Source organism: Strix aluco, chromosome 1 (assembly GCF_031877795.1).
Source record: "Strix aluco isolate bStrAlu1 chromosome 1, bStrAlu1.hap1, whole genome shotgun sequence".
Classification (NCBI taxonomy): Eukaryota; Metazoa; Chordata; class Aves; order Strigiformes; family Strigidae; genus Strix; species Strix aluco.
The window spans coordinates 19,544,819-19,566,474 of NC_133931.1; the positions used below are offsets into that span (position 1 = coordinate 19,544,819).

Below are 21,656 nucleotides of genomic sequence, written 5' to 3' on the forward strand. Positions count from 1 at the left end.
TGTGACAATGATTTCTTTATGCACAAAATAACAAAAATTCAAGTGTTTGAAAGGGAACAGCCTTTTGATGGAAGAACAATATGTCTAAGTAAAAGTGTTTCTGAATAGGTGGCTAAGTGCTTCTCTAGCTGAACTTTTTCTAAAAACCATTTCCCCTTTCCCTTCCCTATTCATATGTGTCTGTCTAGGATTGCCCCCCAATCTTTTATTGTTTGCTGTTTCAAATGGCCTGTGGAATAATACATATTTTTTAAAAAAAGTCTGAAACTATTGTTAATCATGCTAAAGCTACTTTAATTTTTAAGTTAGAGTGATGTTTGTCTGTGCAGATGTAATTGTGCTTGGATTATTCATCATTTAATTTGCCCCCTCTTAAAAATACATCCAGAGAGACTAGAATAAAACTTAAACAAAACTGCTGATTAAAAATCTTTGATAAGTAATGCTGAGGGTTACCTGCAGAGTAGGTATAATGTAAGTAATATTAATTCCACTTCCACTCCAGCAGCAAAAATCTTCATACTGTGCACTTAGATCTGGAAAATTATTGGTGCTTAATATTTTTGCTTAAAATTGATGGTTGTAACTGAAGTATGTTTTTATGTTTTTTGTTATTAAATTCTTTTCATAATTAATTCTTTTAAAGAGCCTTGATAAGGAGCATTTTTTCTATCCACATCAAAGTGATCTTACTACACTCTAACAATAGTATTGATCATCCTACTTGCACACAACAAATATAATTAGGTTACATTTCTACCTGAGCTACTATGAGTCTTGTGGTCTGTGGTTAGTTCCTCTTTATTCATGAAAGACGAATGTGGTATAAAGCACCCACATTTCTGCATCTGTTTTCTTTATTAGAGGGCAGTTTCCTAAGCAATCCAGGGGGTTTTAGTATTGGCAGGAGCTCTGGTGTATGTTCTGAAGTATAAGGTTTCAACATCATGAATTAGCTCCTTCCCCTACATCTTTTGAGAGTTCAGTACCTAGGAAATAGGTCATCCTGTTTTTTAGGTGGTTGGTAATAAATGCTGTTTAGATTAATTTTGAGGTTTTTGCTGAATTAGTACTTTTTTGAGAAAAGCTGAAATACATAGTTTCTAGAATAAAATCCTCCAGCTGTAGGTACCAAATGCTAAACATCTCAAGCTACAAGACGTGCAGTCCTTTGTATGAAATTATTTCATGTTTACAGTGGTGCTTATTCGCCTTTCAGTATGACAGTAATATTTACGAACTCTGCCTACCTAGTCCCGTCCAAATATCAAATGGACTTTTCCAAACCATATACATAAAAATTCAAAAACCTCTAACCCTAGCTCCTCCTAAACATGAATATTACACTTCTTCATTTAATTACATGTTTTTGTTTCTTACTCCCCTTCATAAAACTTTATAAAGAAGGAAAATTGAATCTCTTTGTAAAGATAGTAGCCAAATAACCCCCTGCCTCTCAGTACTGGCTGATGATTAAACACTGGCAGCGATGCACTGGACCTTTTCATCTTCTTGTTTACACATGTCAAGGTCTACAAAGATTTTCAGGATGTTAGTGTCTAAAGAAATAGTGAGGGCCTCAGTGAAATGCCTACATTTTCATCTTGAGTGTGAGACATTGTCCCCAGTTGATACGCTGTGTTTGTGGATCCTGTTCTGTTCATTAGTTGTTGCACCTCTACTTATTGTAGCAGTCAACAACCATAATGCAGAATTTTGTGGATCTTTGTGCTTTGTTTAATGGGCCCTTATAATTATTTTATAACATAAACAATAATTAAAAACATTTCAGAGCAGTGGCTTGATAGACAAGGAAGGAGGAACCAGAAATGGTGGATTCATATTGGCAGAGAGGTTTGTGGGAAGCAAACTTTAACTGATTTGACATTCACTGAAGCCTTTCACTGCTGAGAAAGAGCAAGACTTCCAGTTTTAACTGATTTTTACTACACTTCTGTCTTCTAGATTGTGTTTAATGAAGAACTAGGAAGTCCATTTATTATAGCACACAGTGTTTCATTTGTAAAATCTGATATGCATTCAGTAGCTGTGCTACTGCTTAGGGTAGAGAAAGATGAATTGGACACAAAAGGAAGTGGATTTCATATTACCTTGGAATGGGTTACAGTTGTGGAGATAAGCAAAGAGGGTAAGTGTTTTACATTTATATTACTGGTTAGTAATTTTAAAAAAATAAAAAAACATCATGCTTTTATTCTTTGTCTTAGAAGTTGATTGTTCCTCACGTTCTGATATTTCCTTTCCCCAAAACTTCAGGTTGGATTTTACATACATAATTTTTTCTTACATTTTGAGATAAAGTTATTTGTTTTAGACCTAAATTCTGGCAAACCTTTGGAAGACACTAAGAAGTAAAGTTTTATACATGTGCGGTTAAGGTAATTGGAAAACAAAATAGAACTTTACTTTGTGACATTATGAAACGCAATTCCCATTTAGCTTGGTCTTGTGAAATCAGGTTATACAGAACTATTTCTAAGTAGTATCTGTTGCACTTTTCAAAATGTTGTACAGCTGGATATGGGGTTTTGTTTGGTTATGTTTTGGGTTTTTTGTGGTTTTTTTAGACTCCAATTAATAGTCTTATGGAACTGGAATTAGTATGAGATAAATTTAAGAACTGTAGCATGAAAAGTAAATACTGTATATTCTAGGTTTTCCCACAATAAAATAGTATGAAGTTATTCAGTTAATTTTAGACCAACACATGAAAACCATATTAGTGTATTAATACCTACTAATTAATGTACTATCCTAATAGAGTTTGGCAAAGGGTAATTTATCTGTTCAATATGATCGTATATACTTACATTAAATATAGCGATTTCCATAAAGGATACAAGACCATATGCTTCAGCATCTGATTTAAAGATGTGTGGATTAAATTAACTTACCTTTTTGGGAAGACTGTTATACAGTCTTGTTCATTATATTCCAAAAAATATAGTTTTGATACCGATAGAAACAAGTTCTTTAACTGCTTGAACTAAAGCAGTTGACTGCATACTGTGGTGTTACTATCCAAATGTTCCTCAGTCTCCTACATATATAGTATGGATAGGAGAACAGAATAGAATAGACTTCAGTTGGAAGGGCCCTACAACGATCATCTAGTCCAACTGCCTGACCAGTTCAGGGCTGGCCAAAAGTTAAAGCATGTTGTTAAGGGCATTGTCCAAATGCCTCTTAAACACTGACAGGCTTGGGGCGTCGACCACCTCTCTAGGAAGCCTGTTCCAGCGTTTGACCACCCTCTCGATAAAGAAATGCTTCCTAATGTCCAGTCTAAACCTCTCCTGATGCAGCTTGGAATCATTCCCATGTGTTCTGTCACTGGATACCGGGGAGAAGAGATCAGCACCTCCCTCTTCCCTTCCCCTCCTCAGGAAGCTGTAGAGAGCAATGAGGTCACCCCTCAGCCTCCTTTTCTCCAAAGGAGACAAACACAAAGTCCTCAGCTGCTCCTCGTAGGACATTCCTTCCAGCTCTATCACCAGCTTTGTTGCTCTGAGTGACTTCATTCATGTTGTCTGCTGTTGAAACCTTGGGTGATGGAAATATTTCTAAGAGAGCCAGAAAGGCATGTGAGATTGTCTTACGCTTTTGTGAGCAGCTCAACAAGAGAAAGAAACCTCTGAATATTACTGGTTATGTCATGTAAGAAAAATTAAATCAGTAATACTGCCAGTCTAGAACTGAAGACCATTTCTTAGGGAGCACTAATACAGATTTTTACTATATTTTTTAATACTGTATGTTTTCATAAACAAATCCTTCTTTACAGTGCGTTTTTTATTACTTAAAGCAAATGTTCATGGAATTAAACTTTCTCCATAAAAGTGGATTTAAAAATATTTCCAAAAATCTTGCCAGTTCTCCAGCATTTCCAAGGAACAGACAAACTTTTTGTAATTGCAGTCAGCAGAGATGTAAATAACAAGATTCAAAGCAAACTTTAATTATGAAGAGAGAAATAAGTTTTGATTTCTTTTAAATAAACATCTCACAAATCCGAGCAATGTACGAACCAGTCTTGGAAGATAAAAACTGTTTTGAGGAATTGCAATACTTTACATCCTCATTGCTCAGTAGGCAATTGCTATGCTTAACTGTTCTTGAAACTCTGCCTGTGGGTGGAGTTTATCAAATCAGATTGTAGTAAAAAATAAGTAGTTAATCAGCAAGCCATTTCCCAAATTACCAAATCTATGCTTCATCAAAGTGAAGCCTTAAAACATACTTACGGCTTTTGACACCAACAACTGAGAGTCTCTGTCATGTCTGGCTGTCTAGCCAAAGTGATCACACCTACCGCTATTGTATTACCAAAGAACAAAAAATGGAAGCGTGAAAATAAATCTGAATGGAAGCAGTGGTTAGGTCTGTTCACATCTTTGTGGTACTTCAGAGGGTTGTGACAAAGGTACACCCTTTGAAAGGTAGTTGTTTTCTTTAGTTAACTAATGTTTTAGGAATCCTTACTGTAAAAGCTTGAAATGAAGAACCACTATGCTACTGTATTAGATTCAGAAAATGTTATGCGCTTAGCTTTCTTGTGACCTTCTTTACAAGAAAAATCATGTAGTATAAAGTGACTGAAAAGATCATAAAGACTTAAATGTAAAAGTGTTGATGATTGATTGAAAATAGGCTTGGTCACAATGACATGTTATAGAGCCTTTTAACAAGTGAGCAAATGCTGTAAGAGAGACATGCAAACAAATTTGATATGTTTCAGTGCACAGTTAAATTCGATCAGTTAAATAACAGCTTGTTCAATGAGTGGCTAACTTCCCACCCCAACAAAGACATGTTCTTTTTGGTCATGTATCTAAGATGAGCTAATTTGCTAATCTTTTAAAGCAGGTTATCCTATTACTTGGAGTCTTCTCATTGTATAGATCTCTTACTCTGTCTCTAATTAGGATGGTTGAATCTCTTCAATTAATACCACCCCCCTGTCCTGACCAAACTTTTTAGGAAAAAGGGGGGGCTTTAATTAACACCGCTAAGTACCTAAATTACATTGTAGTCTGCTTATTACTCTGTACTCCACTTCTTGCTTACCAAACAGGAAAGCCAGTTGAGGTCTTAAATTATACCTGGCTTGTCCATTATTATCTATATTCTACGATTTCGATGTTTCTTTAAGCTTAACATTGAGATCAAAACAGGAACACATTTTGGAATACTAGAGTGACATACATGGTTTTTGCCATCATAATCTCATGTTGTCTAACGTCTCTGCTAATGAGTTCCCAGTTTCTTTCAAGTAAAGCTGTAGTTACAAGTACAGTGATTTCTTTTAATGAAGAGATGAAGCATAAATGTGAAAAACTAAACAATTTCTGGGAATAATTTTGTCACCTGTGAGAATTTTATCAAGTTGGGGGGTTTTTTTGCTACAAATCCATTTGTACCATCTGTTATTATTCAGAAGTCGATCAGTTATTGAGGACTCTGGGGGCAGTAAGATTCTAATGGAGAACAAACGTTGTGCTAGAACCTGTCAACTTACTGGTGTTTTGAGTCATCAGTACTCAATGTGTTTGGGAGCACAGTATGGAATGGCATGGACCTCGATGCCAGTAGTTAACATCTGGGAGCTCCCTTTTAAATGGCAGTGTTTTACAAAAGTCAAGGAAGACAAGCATTTTCCATTATGAATAAAGTGTTAGCACTAGCTATTTCATCACTTCTCAAGTTTTTACAGAAGCTCAGAAAGTATTTGGAAAGCTTGTTTGTACAGAGGCTGTGAGTGGTTTTGTGAATTGCTGGGCTACCTGTGATCAACAAAGCCATCATGAGAAAAAAGGACAATGTTAGATTAACTTTAGGGTCTACATGTTTAACAGACTCATTGGAAAACAGAAGAGAGATTTCTTTTTAAACTGTGGTACTGTGATTTAACTGGTAGGATTGCTTAGTATTTTTGAGTGTAATGAGATTTTTGTATAATGACTTGTCTTCTCAAAAAATATTGCCACTAATATTTTTAATTTCTTTAATTTTATAGGTGATCATAGATATGAAATCTTTAAAAGGAGAGTTTTACAAGGAAAATCAGTCCCCCATTATGCAGCAATAGAGCCAAGTGGGGATGGTCTAATGATTGTTTCCTACAAACCATTCAAGTTTATGCAAGATCAAGATGACAAATTAGAAGAAAATGACAGTGCAAAAGCAACAAATGAGAAGAAAGGTAAGACTTATCTGACATTATGATAGGCTGCTCTCCCTTTTGGCTTAGAAAATAGCTTGTCAGTTTAGCATCTGTTTGGAAACTCTAGCAATAAATGTCTTCATATCTACCTTCCAGATTTTTATGTTTTTTTAAGGACAGATTGGCTTTTTTGTTTGTTTGTTTTCACCCTGGGAAACTGTATTGTCCATAAACTTATATGAGAAGCTTTTTTGCATAGGAGACAGTTAAAGAATTTTGTTGTCCTAAGAAAAAGAGTATTTTGCAAACAGAACTATACTAAGTATTTGCTAGCAGTTGAATTGCTAAGGTAACACCTTAAGTTAAGCATCTGGCTGACTTACTCAAATTAAGAAGACAGACTTCTAGGTGAGAGAGTGCAGTGTGGCACCCATTGACTCCCCCAAATAGTTGTTCATCAGAAAGCTCTCTGATATGTAACTTACACTTGCCTTTCTAAATTAAAAAAAAAATCCAACAAACCATTTTTTTTTTAAAGAATGAGAATCCTGTAAAAGATTGTCTTTTCTCCAGTGAAAAAACAGTTCAGAAAAAAAAATAAACTTCAGCAGAAGTCATCCATACTTTTTTTCTTTAAGATCAATGCAAAATTAAGTATCGAAAAACCTATTAATAAAGTTGTTTTATCTTAAATATCACTGAGTTTTTGTACTATGTATGTATATGTAGTTATATTGTGTTATTTCAGATTTTATTTTTTGCTTCTGAGTATGAGGCATTGGTTAAAGACCCAATCCTAACTGCGTGATACTAACACAGTCTCTGTGAACGGTGCAAAAATCTGTTTGGGAAACAATGGAAAAAGATCAATTTTCTGGAATGTATTAATGTTACACTCTGTGATAACTGTGACATTGCGCATATAATTTGAGTTTCAATAACGCCAAATGCTGGGTGCTGGTACTTGGGCCACAAGAACCCCCAGCAGCGCTACAGACTTGGGGAGGAGTGGCTGGAGAGCTGCCAGTCAGAGAGGGACCTGGGGGTGTTGATTGACAGCCAGCTGAACATGAGCCAGCAGTGTGCCCAGGTGGCCAAGAAGGCCAATGGCATCCTGGCTTGTATCAGCAATAGCGTGGCCAGCAGGGACAGGGAAGTGATCTTACCCCTGTACTCGGCACTGGTGAGGCCACACCTCGATTCCTGTGTTCAGTTTTGGGCCCCTCACTACAAAAAGGACATTGAATAACTCGAGCGTGTCCAGAGATGGGCAACGAAGCTGGTGAAGGGTCTGGAGCACATGTCGTACGAGGAGCGGCTGAGGGAACTGGGGTTGTTTAGTGTGAAGAAGAGGAGGCTGAGGGGAGACCTCATCGCCCTCTACACCTACCTGAAAGGAGGTTGCAGAGAGCTGGGGATGAGTCTCTTTAACCAAGTAACAAGCGATAGGACAAGAGGTAATGGCCTCAAGTTGGCGCCAGGGAAGGTTTAGACTGGATATTAGGAAGCATTTCTTTACAGAACGGGTTGTTAGGCGTTGGAATGGGCTGCCCAGGGCAGTGGTGGAGTCCCCATCCCTGGAGGTGTTTAAGAGTAGGGTTGACATAGCGCTGAGGGATATGGTGTAGTTGGGAATGGTCAGTGTTAGGTTAATGGTTGGACTGGATGATCTTCAAGGTCTTTTCCAACCTAGACGATTCTGTGATTCTGTAATTGTGTTAAGAACAGTCTGTACGTATAAATTTTGAGGCAAAGGAGTGCACTGAACACCACAATGCAACGTCTATGCAGTTGTCACCTGAATTAACGTGTTCAATGCTTTAAGGATTTTAAGAGCTGCTTGAGTTGTATGCTAGGAGTGATTAAAGAAACACAGTAAAGAGCACTATATGGCTCTTAGCGTAGCTCATTTCATGCATGTATGTGCACATATGGTGTTGCCAAAGCCCAGAAATCTGTATTCGGTGGAGTATGTTTGCAGCAATACCTTTAGAAAACTTCTCATGCCATAAAAGTCTAATGGTAGAGAAAGTACTGAAACCTGAACTCCTAGTTTAGAGGCAACTCTAATATCTCTTTAAGAGAGAATTTATTTTGCTAAACCTAATGTAAGCTGCAGTTTTAGTTGCATGGTTATATAAAATTGTAGGCATAATAGATACCAGATAATGAAACAAGATGTGCTAGCAATAGAACTCTATTTTTGATAGAAATTTACAACAATAGATAGAAAAATATTAAGGCAGTTATGTTGCACATTGGTATTTTGGTTTTTAATTTGTTCTTTCATAGTCTCCTCTGCACATTTTTGACATGAGAAGGCTGTCTTGAAGATGGGGGAGAAGGGAAGTCTAAACTACTTTTTTGGTGTCACTCAGTTTTCTCATAAACTAAGATTTTTAATATCAGATACAATCTGTGTTAAAGTTCAGAATTTTGAAGGCTGTCATATCTCAGATACTAACAGTTTCTGGGAAGTGTATTTGTAGCACCTGTGACTGATCCATTGCAAACTGGAAACTTATGGTAATGGGCAACAGTGTAAGAGTCCTTCCAGAGTCACGGTTGCTGATGTGTGAAGCTTAGATCAAGGAAATCTTGTATTGTATTGTGACAACTTGAGGGCTTCCAAAGGGTCTATCTGTAGTTTTTCCTCTAAACAGGAAGGTAACATGTACAAGATTGCTCTTTAGAAAGTGAATGCATCTGTATGTGTGTTTTCCGTGACCAACTGTGCACTACCCAGTGATGCTGTCATAGGCTTCCTTTTGTGTAAACATTTCTCTTAAAAGGCTACTTCTTATAGGAGTTTGATAATCAAGATAGACATCAGGCAGATTCTAGACCCAAGGGCAAAAGTCAATCATTACCTCTGGGCAGGAAGATTTGTTTCATCTCCATCAACTGAGGCAGATGAAGACTACTTGGTCTTCTAAAATAATTTCTGGTGAATAGTCAGTCAAAAAATGTTCACGACTCTGAATGGCATATACTTCTGAGCATGCAGTCACTTGTTAGTACCACTGCACCTGATGTCTCTTCAACCAAATTATTAATTATTAGTGTTTCAGTGTATTTAAGTACATTTTGGTTATCAATTTTGTAATGCTACAATAAACTTAGAGTAATAGAGTTATACAGTGGGCATTAACTATCAGCATACTTGAGTATAGACATGAATATAAGCTTGTTCCCTAGACAAGGGACACAAATGAAACTGATTGCTAACAAAATGTTTCTCCATTTTATAATCGGAAAATATTTTTATGTAAATTGTTCAGAGTAAAAGTTAATTTTCACTCTTCCACGAACTTCTATTCCCTATCTCCCAGCATTGCATGCTGTGGAATCCAGGACAGCATTTGTAATCTAGTTTATATTTTTCTGCATGTTTCCAATTGTAGACCCTCTCTATTACTGGCAGCAGACTGAAGATGATGTGACAATAACAGTTCACATTCCTCAAGGCATCACTAAGGATGACATAAAAGTACTCTTTTCCCCTGATAACATATGTGTTACACTGAAAGACCAACCTCCATTGATGGAAGGAAAACTCTATTCATCTGTGGACCATGAAAGCTGCACATGGATAATTAGAGAGAACAAAAGGTGTTGTATGCAGTTTTTAGTTTTTCTGTTGATAAAAACTGATTTCAAAGTGTATACCCTATCTGACTTCTGGCCCCTGTGGGAATGGACTCATTTAGTGCTACACCCTGCATCTCTCCCTGCAAGAATTTATCTCCTCTGCTGAAAATAGTTCACTGGCTTTTGCAATGCTGTCTCACAATACTGTTTCTTTAGCTACTTGTGAAAGTAATTCCCTCCTCTTACAGTTACTTGCTTGTAAACTGTGTATCCAGCTATTTTCTACAACATAGAACAGCTTTTACAAAATAATAAATTCTTTATTTCAGAAAAAAGGCATTATGTCTAACTGTCTGTACTGACAGCTAAACCTGTATCAGACTAGGAAATTGAGAGTTTCTACTACTGAGCTGTGAAGCAGTTCTTTGCAAGATTAGGGATAGCTTGATGCTCATAATTCCTCACACTATTTTCACATGTTTTGACTGTGTTTATTGGCAGCCAGAGTTAATATCCTGTTCTAATGTTGTTAGTTGCCTTTCTAAAACCATATTTGGTGATATGAGCTACTGGAGATTCACCCATTCATGTCTGTATGACTACCTGTCTGTATGGCTACCTGGTTTTTTTTATTCTCTTTGAGAATAATCTTGTCCATTCACTTCTAGTTGATCACAGTGGAAAAGTGAATAGGTAAACTGTTAAATGATTTTCATAAAGATAGTGTATCATATAGTTATGAAATTTTGGTAATAAATTCAGTAAGTAAATTCAGTAATATTTTGTAGTACTAAAGAAAAACTTAATTTTTTCCAAATAGCCAGAAAACCCCCCAGATATCAAAATGTTAAACATAGCTTTGTAAGCAGAGTAAACTTAATTGGTTTAACTTTTTCCACTAAATTTTAGGATTGATTAGCCTGAATTTACCCTGTTGTTTGTGTTAATAATTTCTCTTCTACTTCAGCTTTCCACAAACAGAAGCTTTTTTTGGTAATAATGTAACATAAATTCTTCAGGTTTGACTTATAAATTCCTTATTATATTTTCCAAATCCATTGTACATATGTACGTGATATAAAATTAATCTGTGTGAACTCAACATGCTGTAGACCTCAAATAGAAATGTTCATGGTTTTATTTGAGAAGTAAACTTTAATTGTCTCTTTCTCTCTGAAATAAAACATGAAAAAACAGAGCGGGGGGGGGGAAAGAATACAGAGATCCCTAAACCATAGCCCAAGTTACTTATTTTTTAATTTCAAAGCCTGTTAGTTCTAGAATTTTATTTCTCTGGTAGAGAATTGCAACCTAACTTTGCTTTCTACTTAGGCTCTACATTGTTAGTAGAGCCTCCAGAGGGCCCTTCAGAGCCCTAAACTGATCTCAGTGACGTGTTCGACCATTGTTTTAGGGATTTTTATGGGTGCAAATTGACTACAGCATTTGCATCAATACAAATGCTTCATATGTGGAAGGTGATGTAAGTATTCAGATTTACTTCCACATGTGTTTCTGCACATGTAAAAGGGAGTATGAAATCCTTGTGTATTTGGAAATGTACCCTTCCAAGTTTTCTGTTTGAGACTTGAAGATAAAAGCTTGTGTTATAAGCCAGTTTCTTTGTTGCAGTTAACAGGTGCAGTGAACACTTACATGTACCGTTTTGTCCTAGCTTGTGGTTCAGGAACTGAGAGTGCTGTTGAATGCTTAAATACTGCTTAAACGTACTGATCCTTCCACTTACAAGAGGGATTGAAAGTCTCTGCTCATCTTTTGCAGTTGTACTTCCCCTTGTGCTACGTGGTCAGAACAGCTAGAACTGAAGCACCATCTGAATGGTTCAAAGTAAAACTTGAGTCGTGATGAATGAAATACAGTATGTGCATTATAAAAAATAAGTAGTTTATCCACACTTTAATGATCTTGTTCTTATTTGTACCTTAAGCCCATAACACCTGTCAAAGTACCTTGGAATTTTTATACCTTGTCTTGTCAGTTGCACTGGTGCATTTCTGTTTGTCTGCTTGAGGGGAGGTGGGCTTGAAGGTCTGGAACTGACTAAACATTTTCTGCTCTAAGAGCTTTGTGATAGTACTTCTGAACTTTGAAAAGTTCATATGTTTTACAGTCTGTAACCCAGCGCATTGTTTATTTAACCTAGGGGTGTGTTTCATTGTATAGCAGTCTCATATTAGTCTCTTAAATGTTCAAGTAGGGATTTGTGCGTAAGTTCACAGCTATCAGATATTGATATGTATAGACTTAGTACAAGATAGTTGTCCACGTTCTTCAAGTATTCTCGTTGTAATATCTGTGAATTTAGGCATCCATATATTTCTGTGCTACAGGTAAAGTATTCTAACCAGTGCTGGCCATCTATACATTTGGTAGTTACTGTGGCCTTAGTTAATATCACAGCTATTATAATTAATACGTAATCACAAAAGCAGTTCAGAGTAGTAGGAATGTCCATACTTAAATAAGAACAAACTTAAATCAGTTGTTTTTCAATGCCTATTACAGTATTAAATTTGTGAGATTTCTTTTTTTTTTTCCCTTGTTAGAGGCCATATTTGCAGAAGTGGCCTACAGGATGAAAAGTTAATCTTTTTCTATCTGGCTACCTCTGGTACTGCTTTTAAGATATAGAAGATATTTGGATATAGAAGGCATTCATGCTGGTTTGTTCACTTCAGCCAAAAGACTGTGAGCTGCAGCTGTAATGTGTTGACCCGTCAGAGTTCAATACTCTCTGACCAAGTTTTTTTAATTAGTCCACACATGGAGGGTGTAATGATCGAATTTATTTTAAGACAGTTGATGTTACACAGGGTTTCTGATTTAGCAGGGTGATACAAAATACACTGAAAACTTGATACAAATATAAGTTACAGTTAGCAAAATATAGCAATTGCAATACGTGGTTTAGTGACCATACCATGTGATTACCATTATCAGTGTCTATAATATGCTCACCGTCACAACGCTGGGCATCCCCGATTGCCGAAAAGGAATAAGTGGCTTGAAGCCAGCTCCAGCCATTGCTCTCTTCCAAATTCTTCTGTTGTCTAGTTTTTATACTGTGCCTGGGCTAAGCCGTGTATTTACTCCTCCCCTGCTGGTCTGGCTAACTCAAGGAGATATTCACACTCCTTTCATGAACTCAAGGAGAAGCATTTACATCAACCAGTTGATCCACTCAGCTGTTGATAGCTGTTTATCTAAAACAAAGGCCACCCTTTGTGTTGAGATAAGGTCAGCTTCTTTGCATTGTTTCCTGAGGGTTGTGGGCACATCCCCTTGCCAGTCTCCACCAGTAATCTTCCATTTTAGTGGTTTGTTCAGTGAGTCACATTCCACCCCTAAGGTTTAGTCTGTCACAGGCTCTGTGTAACACTGGTTGCAGACTGGAAACACCTTGTGTTGATTGTTCTGTAAACGCAGAACCACAGGCTAAGTTCTGAACCAAGGAAATTATTTAAACATGAGATAAAGTGTGGGGAAAAGGGATACAGGCTGATAGGGGAGGGGGAATGCAAGGAAATGGGTCAATAAGTAAAACTGTTTGAAGTTTCATAGTTCAGATATGTTTTGTGATAGAATTTGTCTTGGATCTTCCAACAAGTATAAGAAAAGCAACAAGGTCAGTCAGTATATAATACGTATTTGGACATTTACTGCTTTTGCTCTCTTCTAGGATAAAGTAATCAGCCACTGTTTCTTGAAACAAGCAGGTTTGGTGTGATAGACAGTAAACTGTTTGTTCATCAAATTCCATTAAAGATACTGGGAGCTCGTGACATGTTATTCCATAAACTATGTAAGCCTAAACTTAATCTTAACTATTACATTGTGTAACGACTAACTGACTGCAAGTGCTTATCTAAGTTGAAGTGCTGAAGCAAGGACTCCTATTGTGCAAAAGACTGAAAAGAGGGAGAAGAGGAAGAAGGACAAAGGGGAGAAGGACAAAGGGGAGAAGAAAAAAGGGGTAGTGTCTATACTCTGTAAGATATAAACAAAAGCTTTGTGAGCCACTCTCAGGAAAGCAGGAAATACGAGGAGTTGGTGACGTGAGGAAGACCCGGATGGAGAGACCCCCTAGCTGCAAAGTGCGCAGATGCAGGGTACACCTCTCAGAGAGACCCGATACCGGAAGGCGGAGGATATAAAAAAGACGGACCCTCGGGAAGTGAGTGCGCACCGTTGGTGGAGCAAGGACTCCCCGGCCGCCCAGCGCTGTTTTGCTTGTTGCCGCTTGCTAAGTAAACAATTGAAATTTTGATTGGCTCTGACTCACATCAATTTGAGAAATCTACTTATAACATTTGGTTAAATGTTGCTTAAAGAGTAAGTTCCATATATGGTGTCATCGTGAAAAAATGTAAGAAGAAAGGAGTTGTTTCTGTGGAAACAGAGGTATTTCCTTTAAATAAGATAAAAATCAATTTTTCTCACTGGGAAAGTTTTGCAAATACTCTGTGATAAAGGACATAAATTTGGCAAAATATAAACTTGCCTATATCACTAAGCATATTTGTCCTTTATCCAAATCAAAACCAAATGCAAAACATATCATCACACGAGCTGCTATGAAGAAAATTAACTCTATCCCAGCCAAAGCCAGTACATGAGTGCAACAAAAGTACTTAAATCCATTAACTAGATTTAAGGATCAATAATTTCTTTGGTTAAGAAAACCTCTGCCTTGAAGTTCCTAATGTATTAATGGCAACAGTATGCCTCCTGGACATGGGACAGGGGTGAGGGGAATGTATTAGTTGTGTCCATTTCCAAGGCATTTTGAAATGTCTTCTGTTGTTCTCTGCTTGGCCTCTTCTTCTCTAATACCAGTTGTTAATATCCAATATAATTTTACTTTGAAGCACTATGGGTTCTGAAAAATATAGCGATAAATACCAGATAACAGTATTTGCTACTTGCATTACAGTCCCTTTTGCATTTACATAAACTAAACTTACTAATGAAAACTTTTGAGTTCTTAGTTATTGACTTTTTTTTTTAGTATTTGAACTTTCTTTGATTATCAGTCACCAAATACTTGCTCTGAGCAAAAATATACAGGTGTTAAAAGAAATTCCTAATAATCTAGTAGTGAAGAAGTGGTTCTTGCTGTGCATCTGGCAGTAAAATATGATTGTGCTGTAGTTAGTGATTTCTTCTGAAGAAAAACTGTCCCTTTGACCATGCATATTTCTTGGAAATCTTATTTTTGACTCCAGCAATTCAATAATCAAATTTCAGTGGTATCATTTTGTAAAATAATCTTTCAGTCTGTCTTACCTTTGTTTTAAATTCAGTGCTCCTTTGGGTTTTTTTCCCTTTTTGCTGTATATTTATTACTGGTTTTACAGTTTAGTTATTCTAAATGCAATATATTGTAATAAAGCTAATCATACAATAGGAAGATTTCAGGGATTTTTACCCGATAGAGCCTTAGAGCAGGGCAGGTGGTTTTATTGATCCCCTTCACTTTTCAGTATCTAATACCTATTTAATGAGAGTGTGTGCACTTCATTTTTCTATCTCAGAGTCCCGGTTCAATAATTTATTTCTGCATATGTGAAGCTTACTGATATGAAAATAAACCTGTAACTGTTCAGATCTGTCCTTGGGTCTCCATTAGGCATTTTTGGTCTGCAGAGTTTCCAAGTTTAGTTTCCTCTCAGAGGTTTTGAGATGCACAAACTTTATTCCTATAAACCTGAACCAGCATGCAGTAAGTGGGGAGAATACAGATTTGTTTCAATGGCACAGTAATGTTCCCAGCCATAATGTTATGAAAAATATGGCCATCTAAGAAGATATTTTGAGAAGACTCAGTGAACAATAGACTTTATATTAACCATAGCTTTCTGACACCATGAAGTCTGAGTTTCAGGTAGAAAAAAGGAAAAAAAAAGTCATTACAGTTTCAAATTACAACTTGTAAATACATACATTTTCACTACCATTCCCCATGTGTGGAAATTGGGGAGTAGAGTATTAAACGTTTGAGTTTCTGTATCTTATGAAAGTTTTGCATATTGCTTTGTATGTAATACTATTATAATTGCCATTATAATAGTTTAAAATACAAAGTGAAAAACAGATATGGTAGAGATAATACTGACTTCTGAGTGCTTGGTCAAGCTTGATATTTTTCATTATTGCATTGTTTAATCTTCTATATGAAGTGCACAGGTGTGTATACCTTGTCAGATTTGTTTATAATAAGAAAACTAGTGTGACATTTTCTGCAAGACATTCCCAGTTAAAATTTTTTTTGATCTCTTTTGATAGTTATATGGTTTATTTTTAGGTAGTCCTGCGAGGAGCAGGGATTTGGACTCCATGATCCTTGTGGGTCCCTTCCAACTTGAGATATTCTATGATTCTGTGATTTTCCTTTAGCTTCCCTCATCAAAAATCTTGGCTTTTTCCCAAAAGGTTAGTTATAAAAGATAGTTATTCTCCAAAAGAATTAAATAGAGGGACTAATATTTGTATAAAGATTATACTAATACTATATACTAAAATGTGACTTTTCATTGATTATTAAATATCGTAGTGAAAAATAACTCAGCTGAGTAACTCATTTTTTTTATTACTCAATCGAGTGAGCAATATTACATGAATCTCAGACTTCTATTTAATGGGAAATATTAATTACACATTTTGAAGTAATAAATTGCACTCTGTTCTTAATGTTCTTAATGTCTAAAGGTATTGCAATGCCACTTCAACTCTGTTGATTAAAAGTCTAAAACATGCTCTAAATATCTTCTGTAAAAGTCTGCCATTTCTAATATCAATGTAATTGCTTCAGGAACTGATTCAGAGTTCACCAAATAGTTATTGCTCTAATGCAGTAGTTAGTAACTTAGAAGGTTTTCCTGTTCAGTCAGGTAAAAGACTGTCATTGTAGACCCTATAAGTGTATCTAAAAATGAATATTATAAAACTAGCTCTCATTTTATCGTTATATCCATGTGTTGGTCTAATGCAATGATTAAATAGAATTAAATGTGTTGGTGCTAAGTCTCTTGTTTTCTATTTAGTTAGTTAGTTGTTCCTGATGGTTATACCAGGTTCTCTTCAATTTGTTTGTGTTTTTTAAGAGGTTTTTTACAGGTTACAGAAATCATACCTCTTCTGAGATATGATTTTAGGTACACAATGTAGATAATTAACTATTGTGGTATTTCTGAGGTTTATAAAATACAAATATTTTTGTCCTAGATGTTATATAAAGGTACTGCACACTTAAGTAGCACTTCATAGATTTCAGATGAACCTCTATAGTAAAATTCTGTTACTCGTTGGATAGATTTCTTTACAGGTGATCTCCTACAGTATTTAAAATACTTCAATAAGACTGCTTCAGGAGAACCTGCATTTACACTGAAAACCTTGAGGACACTTACATGAATACATTTTCTTTCTTCTTAGGCTTTTAAAAATCACATGTCCTTGGTCTGTTTTTCTTTGGAATATTTTCTGTTAGAATAGTTTATTTTATAAATTGAATGCTAATGGTTTCTGTTACGTGATTTTCATTATTAATTCAGTTTGGAGGGAAGAAGTGCTCAAATCTACATTTAGAGCTTTTTGACTAATGTGAGAAATGGATGCAGTATTTTCATGTACTACTCTTTGTCTTCTATTTGCATTTTAGTTTGGAAGTTTCTCTAATTAAGAAAAATGAGGGACCCCGGTGGCCAGAGCTAATAGTTGGTGACACACGAGGGGAATTCATTATGGACTCTTCCCAATGCTCTGAAATAACTGAAAGCCTGATGCATCTTACCTCTGAAGTAATGGTAAGGAGTTGAAAATAAAACATTTAAAATTCTTGTAGGTTTGCATGTTGCCTTTTCCTGATATCCTAATTTGCACTTAATTGACAGAGCTTATCTGTTCATTTACTATTCAGAATTCTAACTCTGCATTCATTTTCAACTGAAACTTTTAACAAACTAATGGCACTAGAGTTGTGAATATACTTTGAACACTAATATCATCTTCATTGGGGACTGTATTTAGCTTACATGATAGTGTCTGCACCAAAACAGAAGTTTGATTAAACATTGAAGATAAATTTTGTTCCCACCACTTATGATGTGGCAGTTTGTTTTAAAGCAGTTGATTTAAGTAAATTTTAATCTTGTTTAGCAATAGGTTAGCAACACTTTTATACTGTCTTCCTAGGAATACTATACTTGACTTACAAAATGTGAGTGTAAATGACACTTTAAAAAGGAAAATTTAGGAAAACATAAACATGACTCATTAACTTTCTGGCATTATTGTTATACAAGGAGTCTACTTAAACCAAAATAAAATGTAATTTTTAGCTCTTGTTTGCTTGATACTTTTGGTTTAATTAGAAAATGGCATCTCATCTAAAACTTGTGAAGTGTGACTCCCGATGGGTCTTGATATATATTACTTTTGGATTATTACTTTTTTTAATAAGGCTGAAAAGTGTTATTAAAATAAACTCTGATTAGTGCTCTAAATTGATTTCTCCCCTCTCGCCCTCACTATTTGTAGGCAAGATATTGTAGTACACCTTTTGACCATAGATTTATTGGGAACTTCAAATTTCTTTTCTTTTGTAACTCATACTGAGCTTAAAGTGTGACCAAAAAAATCATCAACTTTTCAGCATGTGTGCAACAATGATCATGTAAAAAAAAAATCTTTCCTTAGGTAACTGTTAATTTAAATAAATGTTATGTATTTTGTTATACCGGAACTTCAGCTACATATGTATAATAAAGGCGTGGATTCTTTTTGGTCATCTCAATTGATTGTGGTAATGATGTTTACCTGGAAGGTTTTTTAAAAGCCACCCAATGAAACAGTAAACTGGAGGGGAACCCCAAAGACTAGCCTATAAAGAGATAGATACGCTGTGTTAAGTCTTGTGCAGTATATTAAGCCTGCAGTATATAACACTTAATTTTCCTGGCTTCTGTCATTTAAGGACGTTTCTTTATCGCTTCATGTTTGTTTTCTTTGACCTTAAATTGTCTTAGCAATTAAAAAAAATTTGTGCTGATCTCTTTCTCTTTGTGGACTGAACCAAAATAAAGTTCTTAATAATCAGCTGAAATGGCTGAAGAAATGAGCACAGGAACTCAAGAACTTCTCCCTGTCAGATGAATTGAGTCAGTGCCCTGTCTAATCTTTCCTTACACATTCTGTTTGGCCTCAGCTTTCAGCTTATATTAGTTGTCAAGATGGTGTCTTTTTTGTTCAAGAAGCGACATTAGTTCATATTTAACAAGGAAGTGTGTATTTTTGCCTTCTGTTAACTAAAGGTCCCTTTCAGTTATCATTAAATTAGTTCTTAAAATATATGAGAAAGGTAACATAGCTTGGTGATTTTGAAAATTCTCCAAGGAAGATGTCATTAGCAAAAGTGAGCTGTTTCTGTCTGCAGTAGCGTTGTATCTTCCTCACGAATTAGTAGTGAAAGTGACATTTTTTTCTTGTTTTGAGTGCATTAAAAAATATACATAACAACATTATTAATTTTAAATAATTATTAGCAAAGCTAAAAGGAGGCATGTATTTAGAGCTACTTGCAAAATGAATTAATCCATTTTTTAATAGCATTTCTGATGGCAATCTAAAAGAAGCTTACACTAATGTAAATTTCCTAAACCTGCATAGGTTTTCAGGATTGTATACTTTTATTACTTACAGAAGGGAACTTTTTGTCCGTTTTAGTGGCTTATGTACCTTTCCTTAAACTGAAATGGATTTTGTTGTACCTACTACTCATGCTGTCCTCCACAACAGAAATGGTTCTGTTCATTTTGAGTAAGTACATAATAGCTTGATCTTTAAGTATGTAAGGATATGCAAATGATTCTTCCTGTTCTACTGAACTTTTTTTGTTATGAAAAGGAATATATATATAGATAGATAGACATTCAGTAGCTTGGATTTTCAGTGTAGTTCATTGTCTTTTTATTTCAGAATCCAAACCCTGAAAAGGAAAACCCACCATGTAATGCTCAAGAATTAGAAGAATGTGATGCTTTTCTTGAAGATAGCGCAAGCTTGTGCAGATTTGATGGTGATACCTTGAAAGTCACTCATGTAGTAAGTGCTGCAAAATTGCAGAAATATTTTAAGACATTTTTAATGATATGCAAGTTGAATTCTATTATCAGAACAAAAATCTGTGCAAACTCTTGAAAACACAAATTTCTTCCATAATGTAAAATCACAGCAGCAACAGAAATTATCAACCGATATGTTCTTCAATGTTATTTTAATGTAAAAACAAGACTCCTTTTAATCTGATTTTTAAAAAATACATATTTTCACAGGTGAGCCAATTGAAAAAGCAAAGTTATGTCAGAATAATTATAAGAAAGGGGTCTTTTTCAGTGGCATAAAATTCTTCTAGATTCCTTAGCTTGCATTTTTCTCAGTAACTTTTCGGATAGCCTGACAGAAAGTTGACGCTTTTTACTAAGGAGCTGGAGCATAGATCGCCTTATGATACTTGTTTGTTAGTCACACTGGAAATAACAGATTGTAAGCAAAATGCTTCGATGGGAGGCTTGATCTTGGTTATAAGCATCTTTGACTAACAGTAAGTTAGGACTTGATCTGGTCCATTGACTAAAGTGGGAAACAAAATAATCATATGAAAACATCACAGATCAAGTTGTCATCTTGGTGGTTTTTTTGGGTTTGGGATTTTTTTCAAGATGGCTCTATTAAGCTTGTAATAAACATTGGTGTTACACCTCATCGCTACCTTGTATCATGCAAAGTACTTATAGGATAATCTGTTTTTTACAGAAAATGTCGTAGTTACAGGATAAGATTTTGAACCAGTTCATAACTTCCCATTTCCTCAGAAAAGCTCTAGAAGTCTTAAGTCTGTGTCTTGCAGATCTTGGTTTGTTCTTTTTTTTTAAAAAAATACCTTTTTCATTGGCCAGTATAGATGCATATGTCTGTATGTGTGTGTGCGTGTGTATATATGCCTGTACATGCATCTGTGCTGACAAAGAAAAAAAGATTAATTTTAAAGTCTAGCATGCTTCACCAAGAAAGTAGTCTGTTTTGTGGATACGTGTGATGTGATAGTTAACATTTGTCAGAAGACAAAACCTGTAATTTTATAGCAACTCAGCTCAAATGGATTTTAGCTGTTGAGTGATGCATGGTAAGAGAACAAGAGACAGCAGACACAAGTAGAAACAAGAAGCTCAAACTGGATGGAAGGAAAAACTTTCACACCATCATTGTGGCATGGATCAGGTTGCTTAGTAAGGTTGTGCAGCTGCTGTCCTTGAGGTTTTCAAGACCAGACTGGATAAATGTCTGAATAACTTAGCCTAAAATACTGTGTCTTGCCCTGAAGGGTAAGAAGTTTGTGCCCCAGGAGACATTTCACAGGAGGATTATGATATCACAGGTTCAGGAAAGGCAGATCTCACATACTGCATTCTAGCAGGCAGCAAGACATTGTGGAACAAGTCTGAACTCCAGGGTGTTTGTAAAGAGGTCTTAAAAATGGGTGGCATAAAAGTAATCCAGAGGCTAATGTGTTTAAAACACTATGGTCAAAGGGATAATTACTGTGGGTAGGAAATTTTCATGCATGTATAACCTGCTCTAGCTGACCCTGCTTTGAGCAGGGAGGATTGGACTAGAATACCTCCAGAAATCACTTCCAACCTCAGCTATGTGATCTTGTGGTTTTGGTCCTTGTTGGAGGACATAGTAACATGAATATTTCAGTAGATTTTTCACCATACAGGAATATATTTTTGCTTTGATTTAGGCCTTTCAAATTGTTTGGGTTTTTTTTGTTAGCAGTTCAGTGGCCTATTTCCTTAAG

General features: G+C 35.8%; 1 protein-coding gene across 7 annotated transcripts in view; it reads left to right on the forward strand.

The window, feature by feature from the left end:
* NUDCD1 (NudC domain containing 1) overlaps window positions 1-21,656 on the forward strand; it is a 62,785-nt gene that overhangs the window by 24,523 nt on the left and 16,606 nt on the right. For all 7 annotated transcript variants that reach the window (XM_074809519.1, XM_074809976.1, XM_074809679.1 and 4 more), the window contains 5 exons: window positions 1,966-2,149; window positions 6,038-6,223; window positions 9,589-9,796; window positions 17,457-17,601; window positions 19,772-19,897. In XM_074809519.1, coding sequence (XP_074665620.1) covers window positions 1,966-2,149; window positions 6,038-6,223; window positions 9,589-9,796; window positions 17,457-17,601; window positions 19,772-19,897 — 849 coding nt within the window. The remainder of the gene's footprint in view (window positions 1-1,965; window positions 2,150-6,037; window positions 6,224-9,588; window positions 9,797-17,456; window positions 17,602-19,771; window positions 19,898-21,656) is intronic.